The following is a 19,500-nucleotide window of genomic DNA, read 5'->3' as shown; positions in this document are numbered from 1 at the left end:
CTTTCAATAGTTTACATGAGGGAGACTAAAAGGGCCTTTTATTATTTCAAAGTTATATCTGGATATTTAATACATTTTGAAGACTTCTGAGGCCCTCTCAAGATCTTTATATATATTATTTTCCTCTTCCCACCCAAATATTAAAATGTCGGCCTTAAATGTCACATAACATAATCAGAGTGGCTCTGTTGGCAACATGAGGATTTCATCAAGAAAAAAACTGAGCCAGTAGCACACAGAAGCAGCAGTTAGATCAGTTGAGGAAACCCCTTACAGTAAACCAAAATGCCGTGTTACCGTTTTGTCTTATCACTAAGATCAATCCTACACCACGTGGAGGCTCAGGCATAAGCAAAAGGGAGAAAGCTTTAAAAAAAAAAAAAAAATCCATACTCTTCAGAGGGATCCCAGAGAAGAACAGAATAGACCCAGTAGACCAGTTGTACATTCTTGGGATTGGTTCTAGATGAGCCCCAAGGCTAGAATTCCTTGCATCCTCTCGCCGATTAGACTTCCTAATGACTAAGAAATTCTCTGCACTAAAGTAGAATTGGAAGCTTCTCTTCACTAAGCCAGTTGAGAGGTCAAAAGAGGTAGAGGAGGAAGTAGCAACTTGCATATCAATTCACCTGTGACCCTTAGCCTTGTTTTGCCCAGCATCCAACAGAGTTGAAGTGGGGGGCTCCCCACCCAGTCCCAGACTCTGCGCTACATGCTGGTACCCCAGAGCTGCCTCACAACCCTGGAGACAAGAATGTGGAAGAGAATTCACTACAACAAATTGTATTAATGTGACTGAAGGTGGTTTTATATCTATAGATCTCACCAAGATACTGAGTGATGGTGCCATAGCCCTTCCTTGCAGTATGCATCACCTTGCTATCTAGCATCATAACTCACCTCGGTATCTAGTCGTTGCTAAATTCAGAAAAATAACGTTGGCAGCTTCTGGGGTTAACATTGCTGAACTTTGGCACCTCTGCCTTTTGCAGCCACCTCGGCATAATGCAAAATGCAGGGGACTGCACCAACTTATGACTTTTATATAGAGCCATAAGTGATGCCAATGCATTTATCCCCCCACCCCCCGCCCCGTGTTTTAAATCCTGAAACCCGGAGAACATGTGTGTCGATACTATTTTTTTTATTTTACGTTATTCAGCACCAATAATAAGCCAAGCTTGATATGTGCAATTTATTTTTCCTTAGCATCTGGACAAAATATTTAAACACAGAGAACTGCAGCAGAAGCTGGTGGATGCAAAACTGGAACAGGCACAAGAAATGATGAAGGAAGCAGAGGAGCGACACAAACGCGAGAAGGAATATGTACTTATCATTTAGTCAATGTGCTTGTCTGGTCTGCCTGGGGGTCAGGAACCCCTGAGAAAGTTGTTTTTGATCATAGTCACAGAGCGATGGAGAGAACCTGGGCTTCCCTAGAGAACTACACTGGCCAGCCAGTAGAAGGCACTGTACCCACACGGTTTTTTACATAAAATAGTCATGCACCCATTCAACAAATCTTTTTCAAGCACCTGCCCTGTGCTAAGCATCATCCGGGGCACCGGGGTTTAGCAGTGAACAAGACCAAAAAGGCCGTGTCCCGGCATGGAGACTAGAATCTAACTAAGAAAAGACGGGCAATAAGCAAGGAAACGAACAAAGAAGTAAAATTTCAGATAATAATAGGTGCTAGTAGAGAAATAAGGAGGAACTGCAAAGGGGCAGAAGGAGGGAGAGCCTACATTAGACTGGGTGACCAGGACACCTCCCAGAGGGGAGGATGCTTGAGCTGAGCCCTGCCTAGTGACAGGGAGGCAGAGAGGAGGCCTCCAGCAGCAGTATCTGTAGCAGCAATAAAGACCCTGATGCTGGAACTAGCTTGGGGTCCCCCAGATACAGAAAAATGTCACAGTAGCAAGAGCATGTGGACCCAGGAGGAGAAAGGTTCCAAATGAAGTTGGAGACATAAGCAGGGGCCAAATTGCGTAGCTTTATAGGCTTGGGAAAGTAGTTTGGATTTTATTCTAAATATACTGAGAAAGTCTGGGTAGTTTTAGCTAAGGAAGTAACATGATCTGCCTTGTATCTCTAAACGATGAGTCTGGCTCCTGGGTGGAAAGTGAACTAAAAGGGGACAAGGAGTCTACTGCAGCAATCTGGAGGAGACACGATGATGGCTTGGCTTGGGGACATGGCAGTGGAGAAGGAGAACTGGACACGGACAGAAGTTATGTTTTCAGTACAAAACCAACAGTCGGTGCTCTATGCTGAAGATGGTGGCAGTGAGGAAAGGGAAGAGTCAAGGATGACTCCTGGGTTTTGGAGTTTAAGAAACTGAGTGGTGGCTTTTAATGACATCTCATTCACCCCAAACCTTCTGAGCCAGCTGTAGGGCCCGTCTCCAGATGAGAGAATTGAGGCTCAAAGAAGATATACCACTTGTTTAAGGTCACACACTGCTAAGTGACGGATATGTGTTGGTCACACTGCCCAACACATCACATCTCCAATGTGTCTGTCTCCAAAGCCCAAGCTCTGTGATAATACATCACACTCAGACATGTGTTTCAGAGGCATGAGTTGAAGTGTGCGTCTGCTGCTGGGAAAAGGGATTTAAAATGCAATCAATGGACTAATCATGCAAATTTGGCCATTTAGTGATTGATCACAAACTTTGCAATTACCGAAAATCAGACTAGAAGAGCAATTTAATAATAACTATGGTTATCACACATGGCAGCAAAAGGGCGAATTTTGGAGAACATAACCTGGTGGACATTGGATAATCTCAAAGCAGAAGCCCATGTGCTCTTAACAAAAAGATTAAGTTGTTAAATCCATCTACAACCTACCTCTGAAAATAAGAAAGCATTTAATTATTATTCAGAATTCAAGAAAACAGATACCCCACTATTGGCATAATTACCCTGTCAGGCAAAATATGCTTCCTATAGGATATCAGTACATTTGGCACATAACACATGAGACATGACAGAGGAATAACTAGGCAGAGATTCATTTGAAAGAGACTAGGGGTCGTTTTGAGGTGACCCAGCCTTAGCAAGAAGTTAACATACTCCCCTGTTTTTCTACCCTGGTTTAGCAAAACAGCAGATTTAAGTAAAAAAAAAAAAAAAAGAAAAAAATTAGCCCCCTCAGTTCTTCAAAGATGGCCACCTACCCAGATTCCAGCTATGATGCTTCTTTTTGAAAGTAATGAAATAGCAAATCGGAGCTGGAGGGTTCCTTCATCCCAAGCAGAACAGGCAGCCATCTACCTCTCTCGGCCAGGGAACCACCCACCACAACTGGGCTCCTGAGCCTGCTTAGTGAAGAACGTGCCACATGCTCAGATGGCCAGAGGGGACCCTACAGGTCTTGTAGTCCACAGCTGCCTCAGACCTCCACGGGGTGGGTCTTGGCGCTTCTATAACAATGAACTTTCACTGTTCTCTGGGAGGCATGGAGGAAGAGATACAACCCATTTTCACAAATGGAGGCGTTGAGCCACGAGAAAAAGATAAACTGGGATAAGAAAAGAGATGCCTCCAAGTTTTTTTATGTAATGATTTTATCGTTTTTTGTTCTGATTACCAAAAAAATGGGCATTTTTTTAAATAGGCATAAAGAAAAAATATATAAGTCAGTCCATCTTCAAAACCACTAGAAACTTTTTTTTTTTTAATGTTTATTCATTTTTGAGAGAAAGAGAGAGACAGAGCACAAGCAGGGGAGGGCAGAGAGAGAAGGAGACGCAGAAACCGAAGCAGCCTCCAGGCTCTGAGCCGTCAGCACAGAGCCCAACATGGGGTTTGAATTCACAAACCATGAGATCATGACCTGAGCCAAAGTTGGATGCTTAACTGACTGAGCCACCCAGGTGCCCCTAGATCATGACCTGAGCCAAAGTTGGATGCTTAACTGACTGAGCCACCCAGGTGCCCCTAGAGTAGAAACTTCTTAAACTGATGAACACCTACTTGACTAATCAGATTAACTCATGATGTCCACCATTCTGTCTGTAAACACACTAACAGACCCCTCAGTATGTTGAATCCTGTGACTGGACAGCTACTCCAGTGTCTACACATGGGTTCCCAAGTTAAGGAAGACGGCGCTGACCACAAATCAGCTCTTTGCACCCAAACCTTTTCTTTCTTGATTTTGTGTTATGAAAACCGACAGAATGATGCAGAAACTGATGAAATGTAAGTGTGAAAAGAAAGAACTGTTTCTATGAAAATGATGCTTAATGCTTTGAAATGCCAAATAGCACAAAACAATTGTCAAGTTAGATGGGAGTAGCTATAAAGGACTTGGAGAAAGTGGTAAAACTCTAGAGAATTATCCAATCAAGCTTCTTCACAAATAATCTTAAGTCTTTAGGTTTTAGTACTATTGTTTAAAAAACTAATGTATATACAACAACAAAAAGCTTCTCTGAATGCCAGTCAGAAGACCCATACCCAAGGGTGGCTCAGTTGGTTAAACATCCGACTCTTGATTTTGACTCAGGTCAGGATCTCACAGTTCATGAGATTGAGCCCCGCATCAGGCTCTGTGCTCATGACACAGAGCCTAAGATTCTCTCCCTCCCTGCCCCTTCCCTCCTCACACACTCTCTCTTGCGCTCTCTCACAAAATAAATAAATAGATAGATAGATAGATAAACTTAAAAAAAAAGAAGACCCATACCCAAAACAAAGACCATAGCTTTATATAAAAATCAATAAGTAAACATACATCTTAAGTTCAAATAACATGTTTTACATATGTGTGTGTCATATTTATGTCTAGAACAACATTTTCAACTTAACCTGTCAGCTTCCAGTTCTGATTATCTTTGATATGAGAGCCTTGGTTGTATTTGAAAGGCTGCCTCGTGGAAGAGGAATGAGACTTCTTTTGTAAATCTTATACAAGATTTGGAATAATAGGTCAAGTTTCTAACTCAGTGTTTCTCAAAATATAATCCATGGACCACCAAATCCCAAACCATTTTGTTTATTTGCTCTAACTACAGACTTGAATCACACCTATACTTCCTAACTTACATTCTTTGAGAGGGATCTGCATTTTAACATGCTCCTTAGGAGACGCCGGTGCATGCTATGGTGGAGAACTGTGGTCTAGGAGAATAACCTTGAGTTCAACATAAAGCAACAGTTGCTCACAATAATGATCTGGCGGGGGGGGGAGGGGGTTCTGGAAATGTTCAAGCAGGGACTGAATGATGACTGAACAGGATTGCTAGACTTTTCCAGAATTTGGTGGGAGGTTAAATTTTGTGTGATTTATGCTTGCGTTGAAGATTATTTTTCTCTTTTATCCCTAAGAGCCACAAATCTTTAGTTGAGAATCCAACTTTTCAGACGCTGTTTTCTTAGCTTTCTTAGATACTTTGCCAAGCTCCCAAAAAGCTACTTAAGAGGGTTAATTAGCAAGTTATTCCATTTCATCCACAAATTATAACCAAATGGTAACGTAAAGAGCAATCTGACAATCTTTCCACGTGTTCTCTCTTCTCACAGTTGCTGAACCAGGCAGCAGAGTGGAAACTTCAAGCCAAAGTGTTGAAGGAACAAGAGACAGTCCTGCAGGCTCAGGTGAAATGGAGGGTTGCGGGGGGACAACCATGCATGGGGTGTGCTCTCCTTGTTGCCACATTAACAGGCTATGAACCAAAGGTACTCTCCACCAGGCCTTAACATGTGGCGGGGGCGAGGGGAGCAGGAGTTAGCGATGAAGAATAACTTCATATTTATTATTTTAAAGTAAAAATAATAGCACCGCATTATACCTGAGAAAAATAAATGCTCCGCAACAACAACATCGAGTCAAAAGGTTTGCTGACATACGAATGAGGGCACCCGATGGGCAATCTGAATGAGTTGGTGTCCTGGTTCCTGCCTATCTGTTCATAATACGTCATCTCTCTCTCTCTCTCCTCCCCGTGAGCCTATTAAAGTAAGAATAAAATGGGAACGGATCACATGCGCCATCTAGAACTCTCAATACTGAAAGGATCCTTACCTATTTGATATTATTTATAATCAAAAGAAATGAGGAAGATAAAGTCAGCACCAAAGTTCTTGTGCTATCGGAGGTTGGCCTTGTCGGTGATAAATGACTAGGGATGATGGACAAGTAGGGAACAGTTTTGATCTGGCTTTGTGATGTCATGTGTGTGTTTTGATTAGACTACAAGAATTCATATTTCAGACTCAAAGATAAAAAGCCTCGTGCAACAGATGACTCTATCCATCCCTCCCTTGCCCTTGGGGCTCTGCCCCTTCTGGCAAAAGTTGCCTGTCGTGTTCTGGGTTAGGCATCCTAGGTCTGAGCCAGAGAGAGACACTAGCGCCCCTGCTGGGAGAAATGCGCCAGTGCTAAAGACACTGTAAAGTCACGTAGAGCAAATTCACAGAAAGTGAGGAAACCGGAAGCCTGGCGAGCTGGGCAGCTGTTAATTTAAGATTTGGATAATTCACTTGTAAATGTTTATGTGCTGACTGCTATACACTTGTTCACTGTAAAAACAAAAACAAAAACAAAAACTTTGTTCATTATACGAATGAACAAGTTCATTGAAAACTTGCTTGTATGAATACTTGTTCATTTTTTACAAAGCATATGAGAAAAGATAAGACACTCACAAATAAATTTATTTGTGGGTAATAAAATCACAAATTATACCACCGCAGACAAAAATGCAGATCGCATTTTCATAGCTCACCTTCCTAATGCATAGTTTTTCCAGTGTGTGTCCCGAATGTATTGATAAATTGTTTTCCCTCAATAACATAAAATAACATATCAAAATCATTTGTGAATACTAATTACATTGAGATTTGAACCATGTTTCTTACTGTTAATAAAATCAGCAGATCCAGAATTAAAAAACTAAAATCTAGAGTTACAAACTCAAGGTCATCCTTTAGGGAATCCCAGAACCATCACATCATGGTTGTGGGGTAGGCGGCAGGCAGCGGCCACTCTCTAAACAGAGGCAGGCAGGGGGAAAGGAGGTGTGACCTCACAGTCTTGAAGAGACTCCAGAGAATTGAGGCAGGGCTCCTGGCCCTGTCTCTGTACTATTCTCAGCACAGAGCCTTGAGGGGTACAAGAGACAATATTTGAAGCTATTCATTGCTCATATCATCTATGACAAGCAATCTCTACTCCTCTCGATAAATGGTGATAATGAACGTGAGAAGAGTAGATTAATACCATTAGACATGGGGTTAGAGAGTCATTCATTCAGCTGGCATCAGAATCTAGGCCTCAAATGACCTGTGGAATGAAACATAAGGGTATGATCCAATGCCACACCTCAAATTTGAAAAAGCATCTACCAGGAGTTTTAGACTTGCCAATGTTCCTCATTCGTTCCTTGATATTGACAGAGTCCAGAGACCAGGGTCAGGGTCCTGCCTCTTCTGCTCAGAATTTGTCTGACCTTGTGTAATTCATCGAAATCTCCCTAAACCTAAATTTCTTTGCCTGTAAAATAAGAATACTGTAATGCACCCATGATCCCAAGTTGGAGTTCTCTAACCTCTGGGAGGCTCATTACTTTTCAGTATTTCCAAAACATAACAGCATAACAGCAGCTACTATTTAAAATATAGTTGTTTTGGGGGGTGCCAGGGTGGCTCGGTCAGTTGAGCGCCCAACTTTTGATTTCAGCTGAGGTCATGATCCCAGAGTCGTGGGATTGAGCCCCTCATCAGGCTCCACACTATGCATGGAGCCTTCTTCGGATTCTATCTCCCCCTCTGTACCTCATCCCCACTCACACACACACTCTAAAAATAAAAACAAAAAATGATAAAAGAAAATAAGATATAGTTGTTTTTGACATATCGGTTCTCAGTCAGCAGCTATATGGCAGTTATTCACATGTTTGGTTAAGTTTATAAAAGGAAAATGAGTTAATGAATATGTAAGATATGCAGTTTGCCTTCAAGTTATGCATGCAAAGCACTTAGCCCCATACCTGGCCCATAATTAGCATAATTAGTTCAACCAGTATTTATTGAGCACCTACTCAGTGCTAGACAAGGTTCTAGGTGCTGGAGATAGACTAATCCATAAGAGAATCAAAAGTCCCTACCTAATTAAACACAGTGATACTACTACTAATAAAAATGCTAACAATTAGTGTGTGAGCTAATATTACTATTATTTCATAGGTGAGGATCTACATAGAGATATATGAGACAAAAGGAGTCTTTGGTTACAAAAAAGTTTATGAACCCCCGGAAAAGATGATCTCAAGACCTTGTGCAGCTCTAGTTCCTGAATGTAGACAGCTTCCAGAGCAGAAGCAGTGTGGCCTAAGCTGGGCTAACCCCGCCTTTTCCTCCATTGCCTTGTTTTCTGTGGCGTGTGGCTCTCTCTGCAAGGACACCCCTTTGTCTCCTGTCTTCAAGGCACTTTTCAAAACTTCAACAATGACTTCAAGAAGAGTATAGTAGCCCCCAAACCCTATGTATAAAAATGTTTAAAAATTCCTCTTGAAAACTGCCGATGTTGTAGCTTTAAAACCTTTAGACCCTGAAAAACAAAATCGATCACAGATTTGATTGCAGAGCACTTGAACCCTTCCCTCGGGTTTAGAACTGCTTTAAAGGAGTGGGGTGGTAGGAGGCAAGAGGGCTTAAGTCCCCATTTCCACATTCTGAGCTAAGGAAATATCAAGGACAGATTACGTTTAACTAGATGAAGTCACCTCCAGCCATAAGACAACAGCTTGCCAGGTTGGGGCATGATTCTCACTTAGCAAAGAGATGTCTGGCTTTCAATTATACAAACCATGGCAACAGAGTAAATGTCAGAAATGATCAATGGAATACAATTGCCACTACAAATAGAGTGTTCACTGAATCGATAAGGATGAAGATGGTGGATGTGGAAAGTCAGCAATACCAACGCAGCCACACAGCCACGCAGCCACAAAAACACTGCCCAAGGGGAAAGATCATTGAGTAAATTTGGTTTGGCTTTATTTAGTTTTTTCTTTTTTCTCTCTTTCTTTTTTTTTCCTTTCTTTCTTTTTTCCTTCTTTCTTTCTTTCTTTCTTTCTTTCTTTCTTTCTTTCTTTCTTTCCTTCCTTCCTTCCTTCCTTTTTTTGGTAAATTAAGGACAGCAATCACAGCCTTTAAACCGGAAGTGCTCACCTTATGTATCTAGGACGAGAGGACATTACTCTGCAACTGCTATTATAATTGGACGTGTTCCCAAATCCAATATCACAAGTTCGCTAAGACAATTCCTGGACATGCTTTTGTTTCCTGTATGCTATGAATGTTTGTAATTAAAATCTGGTGCCCCATTAGAAGAACGTATGAGTCGCTCACCCACCTAACAGTGAAAATGTTGCAGCAACTGTTGTGGTGACTCACCCTAGAACAGTCCGTTTCTATTTCTGCCTCTGGCAGGAGTACTGTGGATGACCTCTGGATGTCCCTTCCATGCTTCTCTGAAATACCAAAATAAGAGCAGGAATATGACACATGAAACCAAACATGCATCATGTCAGCGTGATAGTGAGAGGGAACATATACCAAACAAATATCCACAAAGTAAACAAGAAGTGTCCATTTTGAGTTAGCACAAGCAAAGAGTTTTAGAGTTGTTTACCTGAGACAAGCATAATCCACACAGGTTTTGCCACCTGCCACAAAGAGGTCAAATAGGAAGAAAGGCTGAGTATGAAAAACAGTACTTAGAAGGGGAAATGTGGAGTTACTGTTTCATGGGTAGAGACTTTCAGTTTTGCAAGATGAAAGGGTTCTGGAGATTGGTTACACGACAGTGTGAACGCAGTTAACAATACTGAACTGTACATTTAAAATAGTTGAGATGGTAACTCTTACATTACATGAATTTGCCCCAATTAAAAAGAAAGAACAGCAGTGGAGAGAAGAAAAAAACAAAAACAAAAAACAGTCACTAGAAAAAGGCCAGAAGAAGTGGTAATGAAATGAGACACTTCTTCCTGGCCCTCTGGGTGTGTCTGCCTTCCCCCATGCCACAAGAAAACATGAGGAAAGGAAACAAAACCTGCCCGATGTATACACCCAAAAGACCATTTTTGCCCAAAGGAAGGGGAGAAGCTGGCGAAGTGGGCACGGTTGCTCCTGCTGATGCTGTCAAGGTTGTGCCAGCAAGATGGGCTGTGCACGCGCCCACTCCTGCTCCGCCTGTCTGCAGCCTGCAACTACCCGGCTGCGTGAGCGGCTTTGAGAGGACCTGCTCCAGGGACGGTAGTATCTGCCACCCTCCCGTAACTCTGCAGGAATTCCCGAGAAGTGGGGAAAAGAAAGGAGAGAAAGTAAGAAAAAGCAACTTCACAGGATATGTAACCAAGAATGCAAATGAAGGTGGAGAGGATCAGCTGGGAGTAGCTGTCCTCACCCTGGACCACTAGATTATGTGCAGTAGTATAGATCGCCAGTCCAGTAGAAGTTTATCCTCAGATTAAGGACTTGACCTACTCAAGGGCCCTGAAATCAATTCAGTGGATCCCAGCCACTACTTCAAAAAAAGTGAAACAGAACTAAACAGAATATGTCAAGAGTGCATTGTACATAACGAGTAAGGATTGTCTTATGCAGTGTGTGTGTGTGTGTGTGTGTGTGTGTGTGTGTGTGTGTGTGTAAAACCCTACTACACCTTCCTGGCCATGAACTCCCTGGTGCCCTTTTATTCAGTCTTCTTTCATCTGTGTGCCAAGGAATCATGAGAAAAAAAAATTTAGGCCACCAGAGTTGCCCCCAAGCTCTGTCACATATGCGTGGAACCAACATGTGATTTCAAAACGATACTCAGATGTTGTTTGACTTTTCTTTGGAAAATCTATCCTACAGAAAGGTTTTACGTTATCATTCCGTTGTTCTTGTTTACTGCAGTGAAATCTCTGCTATTCTACAACATTTGAGCATGACCCCTTCTCGATCAGCAGATTTTCTGGGTTCTAGGGGTAGTCTGATTCCCATACTCTCTACCTCTCACCCCCAAGACTGGGAACTCTCCAGTCTACTGGCTTCCAGTTAGTAGTTTTTCGCTTTCAAAAGGACAGTGTCCCAGGTACCACCAGCTAGTCATTTGGTGCCCATTTGAGGAGCTGGGGTTTGCTCCAGCATTCAACAGTACCAAATACTCATTCGAAAACGGAGGCCTTCCTAACATGTATCATCCATATTAAATCTCCACTCATAGCATGCTATTCTAAAATCATTTTTTAAAGCAAGATTTGATTAGTGTATTGCTGTCTCTAGCAATCAAGTACTTAACACACTCTCCTTCCCTGTCCTGCTTTATTCGTACTTCAAATTACCTTATTCCTTGGAATAAGGATATAGAGGTAGAAAGTACTCCTGAAGTGAACCACACGCTTGCCAATGCTAACCCATATGATGTTTTATACTGTGAGCACATTAGAAAAGGCATTCCTTCCTCGAGACTCATTCTTTCCATCTATAGAAAATTCGTATAATAAACTGATTTTGATGAACAGGGACATTTAACTGCTATTGGCTATAACGCTGTCTTCATAAACATACAAAACCAAATGGACTGAAATGCAAATGGTTGGTTGCTTAGCGTGGCACAACGGGTATGATTGCAGCCACCCATGTCGGGTCCACTTCTTTTCATTTTTCTACATTCTCACTTCTTTCAAGACCAAGTTCAAGGTTCGCCTTCTCCACAAAAACATGGCTCACGTGGTCACCTGCCATGCTCACTTCCTTCTCTGACTGACACCATCCTTAACAGATGTGGCACTTTGTAGTATTCCCTGTCCCATCATCAAGTTGTCTTTGAGATTATCTTCCCATCACGTGTGCATGTCTCTCAGAAACAGTAGCCACATGTTCAATGCTTTGCACATAGAGTCAATGTGTATGTTCAGTGCTCAATAAAAGTTTGTTGGGAAAAGTTAGGCTGTAATGAAATGGTGATGACACATTTTCTTATTCCATTTTTTCTTTAAAGACGTACTTCAATCATACTCACTGACTTAGGTTGATGTCATAGTAAACAAAAGAACAGAACACATTATTAACATTGTGTTGAGGATTCCTTTAAATCAACTTTCTTCTCAAATAATGAACAATGCCATGTTGTTTTGTTCTGGAAGCATGCTTAAAGCAGCTCTAAAGTAGATGTACTTTTCCCCTTATTTACAGCTTACTCTCTATTCCGGAAGGTTTGAAGAGTTCCAGAACACACTGACAAAAAGCAATGAGGTGTTTGCCACTTTCAAACAGGAAATGGATAAAGTGAGTAGTACTTATCCTCCACAAAATACTGACATTTTCTATTTTGACAGGCAATTCTCCTTTGAGTTCATTTCTGTCACGTTAAGATCCTTTGGTGCATTTCATGAAGTAATGAAACATTTATACATGCAAATAAGATTTGGGCTGTATTTTTTTATTGGTAATTATCTGGTGAATTAATCTTAGGAAGAGTCCAAAAAACACCAGGATCTATTTTCACCCTGAGAAAAAAATATTTTCCTTTTCTAGTCCATGGAGAGCTAAGAAAAAAAAGACAAAAGCTAACAATTTAACATTATGCTGTTTATACTGAAATTTTTAAAAATCTAATTTCTAAAGATTAAAAAAACAACTTTCATACAAATGTGCAACAGAAGAAGTTTAGAGTAGAAAATACCATTTCATATAATCCTTCTTCGAAGAGAATATATGTAGTATGATATAACTGACAGAGCCTTGAATGAGAAGAAGGAAGCCCAAATTCAAATTCTGGGTGTGTTCTTCTCCTCATGCAGTACTAGACGATCCACTTAACGTCCCTCCAATTTTATTTTTCTTATCTATAAATTAACATACTATTTCCCTTGCCTAATACACAGATTGTAAAGTTCAAATACATGTTTTTTAATGTTTATTCATTTTTGACAGACAGAGAGAGACAGAGCGTGAGCGGGGGAGGGGCGGAGAGAGGGAAACAGAATCTGAAGCAGGCTCCAGGCTCTAAGATGTCAGCACAGAGCCCAAAGGGGGTCTCGAACTCACAAACCACGAGATCATGACCTGAGCGGAAGTCGGACGCTTAGCCAACGAAACCACTCAGGCGCCCCATATTAAGATATTTTTAAAGGGTTTTAAACTTTCTTACACTCTTTTACAAATATAAGGTGCTAAATATTATTGGACATATGTTCAAAATTTATTTAATCCAGTGTTTTCCCAAAACAAAATCAGCATCAGAATTGTGCTTCTTAATGGGCACAGGCATTAACCTTTTTTAAGTGCAAAAAGCATCCTTTTAAAACCACTTTCTTAAAATTATATGATAAATTTCACAATTCAGTGAACAAACATAAGTAGGTCAACACTTGTTAGAAGTTATAGCTTTCTCACTCTGGGGTGGATCTATCCATTTTTAAAAACCTCTCTTCATTATAGAGTGTTAAGATTGGAATAAATATTAGAGCAAGAAAAGTGTTTTTATTTATTTCAAAATTACATAGTTTTAAGATTGGAATAAATATTAGAATAGGAGTTTTAAATCTGGGGTTTATTTATAGACTTTTAAAGTTGACTCACAATTAGCAAAAAAAAAAAAAAAAACCAGCAAAAAAAATGATGTGCATATTGTATTTCTTTGCGTATGGTCCCATCAAATCCTTAAAGGGGTTGATGACTTTTAAACTAAAACTACTAAACTTGGTTAACAAATGATCAAAATTAAAAACCATTCAAGGCTCACCTAGCTTCTCTATAAAGCCCAGGGCTTAGCCTGGGCGCAGCCTCCTGCCTCCAAGTGTACTCAGCCTCAGGCAGCATGGCACAAAGCAGCAAGGGCCCAGGTATGGCTCATCCAGGGGAACACAACCTGATGATTACATTGCTGTCCTTTGCTGCATCCAAGCAGAGCAGAGATCCAACCGTTTCAGTTTCAAAAAAGATGAGCTGCATTTTATCCACTTCTGTTCCCTCTACACCCAACTCCCCACTGATGACCAGCAGACACTCTTCACACATTGCATTAAATGCAATGAAATAACTCTAGTTCCACTCTTCTGCTAACTCACCTGAATATTCTTCCACCTCTCTGAGCGTCAGTTACCTCAGTGAGAGTGGAGGTGAAAACAGAACCTTCCTTATGGGACTGTTTTAAAGATGAAATGAATGATGTGTGTAATCACATTCTGTGACTCCCACCACACTCTACAAATGTGAAGATTGAGAGGGAGCAGGAAGATGGCAGTGGAGTAGGAGGACCCTAGGCTCACCTTTCCCACAAATACAACTAGATAACTATCAAATCATCCTAAATACCGCAGAAATTGACCTGAAAACTGGTAGAATGCACTCCACAACTAAATGGAGAGAAGAGGCCAAATCAAAGATGGTAATAAATGCAAAGCCATCATTTGGGGGAGAAATAGATCACAGCTGCTATGGAAGAAAAGAAGCTGTGGTCTTGGAGAAGGGAGAGAGAGAGAGAGAGACAGAGAGAGAGAGAGAGAGAGAGAAGTACACAGGGAAATACACAAGGAGAACATTTCCCCAAAGCCATTGGCTTGGAAAATGAAAGGGGCTGAATTTTGGAAGTTCTTGCAACCAGCAGGTCTTAAAGCCTGGAGTTTTAAAGGTCAGTAGGCTTGGATAGGATAGACCTGGAGGGTACTATACTGCTCCTGGAGAGAAGGTGTACAAAAAACCTGTGGCAGACAATGTGGAAACGACTATCTGAAGAGTGCCTGGGGAACGCCGTAGGGAAATTATTCCCTCTTCTCAGAGTGTGTCTCTGAGAGGCAGCATTCATGGAGACATGTCTCTGGGAACAAAGGAGGTGGCCAACACCATTTCCCTCCCTTGCCCCTCTGCATATACACAGAGCCACCTGCAAGAAGCAGCACAACATGGACACTGGCTGCCTAATTTGCTTACACCAAGCCCCACACATCAACTCCCTGCACCCCAGTGGAACTGCTCTTCTCAATCACACTTGCCTCAGTCTCAGCATGGCAGGTCCCTCCCCCCAAAGACCAGCACAAATCCCTGCCTGCACAACATCTTCTGACCAGAGAGTTCTGGAGGACTTCAGTTCTGGTGGAGGTGGTCAGGTCTCACTTCACAAGCAGACAAGAACACACCTAGTTAAAACTGACCACATTCACACCAGGGACCAAACACTGCCCACAGCAGGTAAGGGAGAGCCTCTGCAGATGACTGGCCTGAAGGACAGAGCAACCAAAACACAACAGCGGAGCTCACATAGCACACTGGAGACCCTTCCTTGAAGCGCCAGGGTCTCAGCACTACGTGACCTCTTCTTCATAAAGAAGCTCCTGCTTCTTTCAGGAGCAGGAGACCTAACTGGATTTTCTAACCCAGAGAAGAAGATAGAGACTTAGACAAAATGTGAAGACAGAGGAATTTCTCCAAAATGAAAGAACAAGATAAGGTCACAGCCAGAGATCTCAGTGAAACAGATACAAGTAACATGTCTGATGGAGAATTTAAAGCAACAATCATAAGAATACTCACTGGGCTTGAGAAAAGAATGGAAGACATCAGTGAGACCCTTACCACAGAGATAAAAGAGTTTAAAAAGAATCAGTCAGAGATGAAGAATAGACAAACAAGATCCGAAACAGGCTAGATGCAGTAAAGAGCAGGCTGGAAAGAAGGAGACCTAGAAGTGGAAAGACCTAGAAGCTGGAAAGAAGTGACCTAGAAGACAAAGTAATGGATAGTAATGAAGCTGAACAAAAGACAGTAACACCAGAATAGAATCCGGGAAGTCAGTGACTCCACCAAATGTAATCACACTCATATTATAGGAGTGCCAGAAGAAGAAGAGAGAAAAGGGGGGGGGGGGGGGCAGGAAATTTATTTGAAGAAATAATAGCTGAAGACCTCCTTAATCTGGGGAAGGAAACAGACATCCAGATCCAAGAGACACAGAGAATTCCCATCAAAATCAATAAAAGCATGCCAACACCAAGACATATTATACTTAAATTTGCAAAATACAGTGATAAAGAAAAAATCTTAAAAGCAGCAAGACAAATGAAGTCTTCAACTTCCAAGGGAAACCGCATAGGCTAGCTGGAAAGTTCTCAATAGAAACCTGGCAAGCCAGAAAGGAGTGGAATGATATATTCAAAGTACTGAGCGGGAAAAATCTGCACCTAAAAATATTCTATCCAGCAAGGCCACCATTCGGAATAGAAGGAGAGATCAAGAGTTTCTCAGAAAAACAAAAACTAAAGGAGTTCATGACCACTAAACCAGCCCTACAAAAAATATTAAAGAGGACCCTTCAAGTAGAAAAGAGAGACCAAAAATGACAATTTAAAGGCAGCAAATACAAAAGCAGTAAAAATTAATATTTCTGTAATAATCAGTCAAGGATCTCACATACTAAATGGTATAAAATAAAACATATACCTAAAATGTAGACAGGAGAGGAAAAAAGAATGAGTTCAACCTTGAGTGAACATCATCTTCATATAGACTGCTATTTGCAGAAGAGGTTATGGTAACCATATATCAAAAATCACTAATAAACACGCAAAGAACAAAGAAAAAAATCCAAATATATCACTAAAGAAAATAAGCAAAACATGAAAAAGAGAAAGACAAGAAATGATCAGAGAAAATCTCCAGAAACAACCACAAAATAAGTAATAAAATGGCAATAAATACATATCTATCAATAGTTACTTTGAATGTAAATGGACTCAATGGTCCAATCAAAAGACATAAGGAGTCATAATGGATAATAAAAAAAAAAAAATACCCATCTATATTCTGCCTACAAGAGACTCATTTTAGACCTAAAGACACCTGCAGATTGAAAGTGAGGGAATGAAGAAACATTTATCATGCAAATGGATGTCAAAAGAAAGCCAAAGTAGCAATACTTACATCAGACAAACTAGACTTTAAAACAAAGACTATAACAAGAGACAAAGAAGGACACTTTATAATAATAAAGGGGGACAATCCAACAAGAAGATATAAGAATTGTAAATATTTATGCACCCAACATAGAAGCACCCAGATATATAAAACAATTAATAATAAACATAAGGGAACTAATTGATAATAATGCAATAATAGTAGGGGACTTCAACATACCATTTACATCAACAGACAGATCATCTAAACAGAAAACAAACAAGGAAACAGTGGCTTTGAATGACACACTGGACGAGATGGACTTAACAGACACATTCAAAACATTCCATCCTAAAACAGCAGAATACATATTCTTTTATAGCACACATGGAACATTCTGAATAGATGTCACATATTAGGTCATAAAATGGGCCTCAACAAATACAAAAAGATTGAAGTCATACCATGCACCTTTTCTGACCACAATGCTATGAAACTAGATATCAATCACAAGAAAAAATCTGGAAAGACCACAAATACACGAAGGTTAAACAACATGCTACTAAACAATGAATGGGTCAACCAGGAAATCAAAGAAGAAATTAAAAAATACATGGAAACAAATTAAAATAAAAATATAACAATCCAAAACCTTTTGGATACAGCAAAAATGGTCCTAAGAGGGAAGTGTATAGCAATACAGGTCTACATCAAGAAGCAAGAAAAATCTCAAATAAACAACCTAACCTTCCACCTAAAAGAACTAGAAAAAGAACAGCAAACAAAGCCTAACGTCAGCAGAAGGAAGGAAATTATAAAGATTAGAGCAGAGAATGTAAGGGTGATCTGGCTGAGACATTTGTCACTCCATTGATCACCAGGGTTGATTCAACTGATCTGGCTGGTTAGGTGGGTGTCCAGATAGAGAAAGACCATCCTTCTTAGTCAGGGGTGTGTAAGTACCTGTGCTCCCCTGCTAGAACTTCCAAACAAGCTCTCTAGGTCCATTTGTAGGAAAATGTAGGGTAGTCAAGCTTCCAAGAACCCAGACACATCCAAATGAGGTGCTGAATGTGGCAGTCTGCATTTCTTTCAAAACAAAAAATAATAATAAAGATTAGAGCAGAAATAAGTGATGTGGAAACTAAAAACACAATAGAACAGATCAATGAAACCCGGAGCTGGCTGGTTCCTTGAAAAACTTAATAAAATTTATAAACCTCAATTCAGACTTCTCAAAAAGAAAATATAAAGGAAAAGAAGAAAAAAAAAAGAAAAGAGAAAGGACCCAAATAAATAAAATCACAGATGAGAGAGGAGAAATAACTAACACCACAGAAATTATAAGAGAATATTATGAAAAACCATGTGCCAACAAATTGGACAACCTAGAAGAAATGGATAAATTCCTAGAAATATATAAATTACCAAAACTGAAACAGGAAGAAATAGAAAACTTGAACATACTGATAACCAGCAAATAAATTGAATCAGTAATCAAAAAACTCCCAACAAACAAAAGTCCAGGACCAGATGGCTTCACAGGAGAGTTCTACCAAACAGTTAAAGAAGAGTTAATACAAGGGTGCCTGGATGGCTCAGTCGGTTAAGCATCCAACTTCGGCTCAGGTCATGATCTTGCAGTTTGTGAGTTCAAGCCCTTCATAGGGATCTGTGCTGACAGCTCAGAGCCTGGAGCTTGCTTTGGATTCTGTGTCTCCTTCTCTCTCTGCCCCTCCCCCATTCACATTCTGTTTCTGTCTCTGTCTCTCTCTCTCTCCCAAAAATAAATAAACATTTAAAAAAAAAATTTAATGAAGAGTTAATACCTATTCTTTTTAAACTATTACAAAAAAATAGAAAAGGAAGGAAAACTTCCAAATTCATTCTATGAAGCCAGCATTACCTTGATACCAAAACCAGATAAAGACACTACTAAAAAAGGGAACTACAGACCAATATCTCTGAAGAATATAGATGTAAAAATTCTCAATAAAAAACACTAGCAAACCAAATCCAACATTACATTTAAAAAATCATTCACTACAATCAAATGGAATTTATTCCTGTGTTGCAGGAGTTGTTCAATATTTGCACATCAATCACCATGACACATCACATTAATAAAAGAATGGATAAGAAGCGTATATGATCATTTCAATAGATGCAGAAAAAGCACTTGACAAAGTACAATATCCATTCATGATAAAAACACTCAATACTTTAAGTCGATTTAAAGGGAACATACCTCAACATACTAAAGGTCATATATGAAAAACCCATAGCTAATATCATCCTCAATGGGAAAAACTGAGAACTTTTCCTATATAGTCAGGAATAAGACAGGGATGTCCACTTTCACCATTTTTATTCAACATAGTACTGGAAGTCCTAGCCACAGCAATCAGACAAAAAAGAAGGAGAAGGAGGAGGAGGAGGGGGAGGGGGAGGAGAAGGAGAAGGAGAAGGAGAGAAAGAGAGAAAGAAAGAAAGAAAGAAAGAAAGAAAGAAAGAAAGAAAGGAAGGAAGGAAGGAAGAAAAGGTTCCAAATTGGCAAGGAAGGAGTAAAACTTTCACTATTTGCAGATGACATGATGCT

The 19,500-nt window shown here is 40.3% G+C and overlaps 2 protein-coding genes and 1 long non-coding RNA gene across 4 annotated transcripts in view; 1 reads left to right on the top strand and 2 right to left on the bottom strand.

Annotated features, from left to right (window-relative positions):
• HECA (hdc homolog, cell cycle regulator) overlaps nucleotides 1-19,500 on the bottom strand; it is a 232,788-nt gene that overhangs the window by 121,877 nt on the left and 91,411 nt on the right. The window lies entirely within an intron of this gene.
• Nucleotides 1-19,500, top strand: part of TXLNB (taxilin beta) — a 51,275-nt gene that overhangs the window by 26,738 nt on the left and 5,037 nt on the right. Inside the window, exons 5-7 of the mRNA XM_042987237.1 lie at nucleotides 1,210-1,329; nucleotides 5,538-5,612; nucleotides 12,204-12,296. Of these exons, the coding sequence (XP_042843171.1) occupies nucleotides 1,210-1,329; nucleotides 5,538-5,612; nucleotides 12,204-12,296 (288 nt within the window). The remainder of the gene's footprint in view (nucleotides 1-1,209; nucleotides 1,330-5,537; nucleotides 5,613-12,203; nucleotides 12,297-19,500) is intronic.
• On the bottom strand, nucleotides 9,434-12,204 carry LOC122238758. The gene is made up of 2 exons (XR_006217893.1): nucleotides 9,652-12,204; nucleotides 9,434-9,490 (listed from the first exon to the last, which is right to left on the bottom strand). It is a non-coding gene; the product is annotated as an uncharacterized LOC122238758 (long non-coding RNA).

This window comes from Panthera tigris, chromosome B2, assembly GCF_018350195.1.
Source record: "Panthera tigris isolate Pti1 chromosome B2, P.tigris_Pti1_mat1.1, whole genome shotgun sequence".
Taxonomy (NCBI): domain Eukaryota; kingdom Metazoa; phylum Chordata; class Mammalia; order Carnivora; family Felidae; genus Panthera; species Panthera tigris.
Note: the sequence above shows the minus strand (reverse complement) of the source record. Positions and strands in the feature narration are given on the sequence as shown.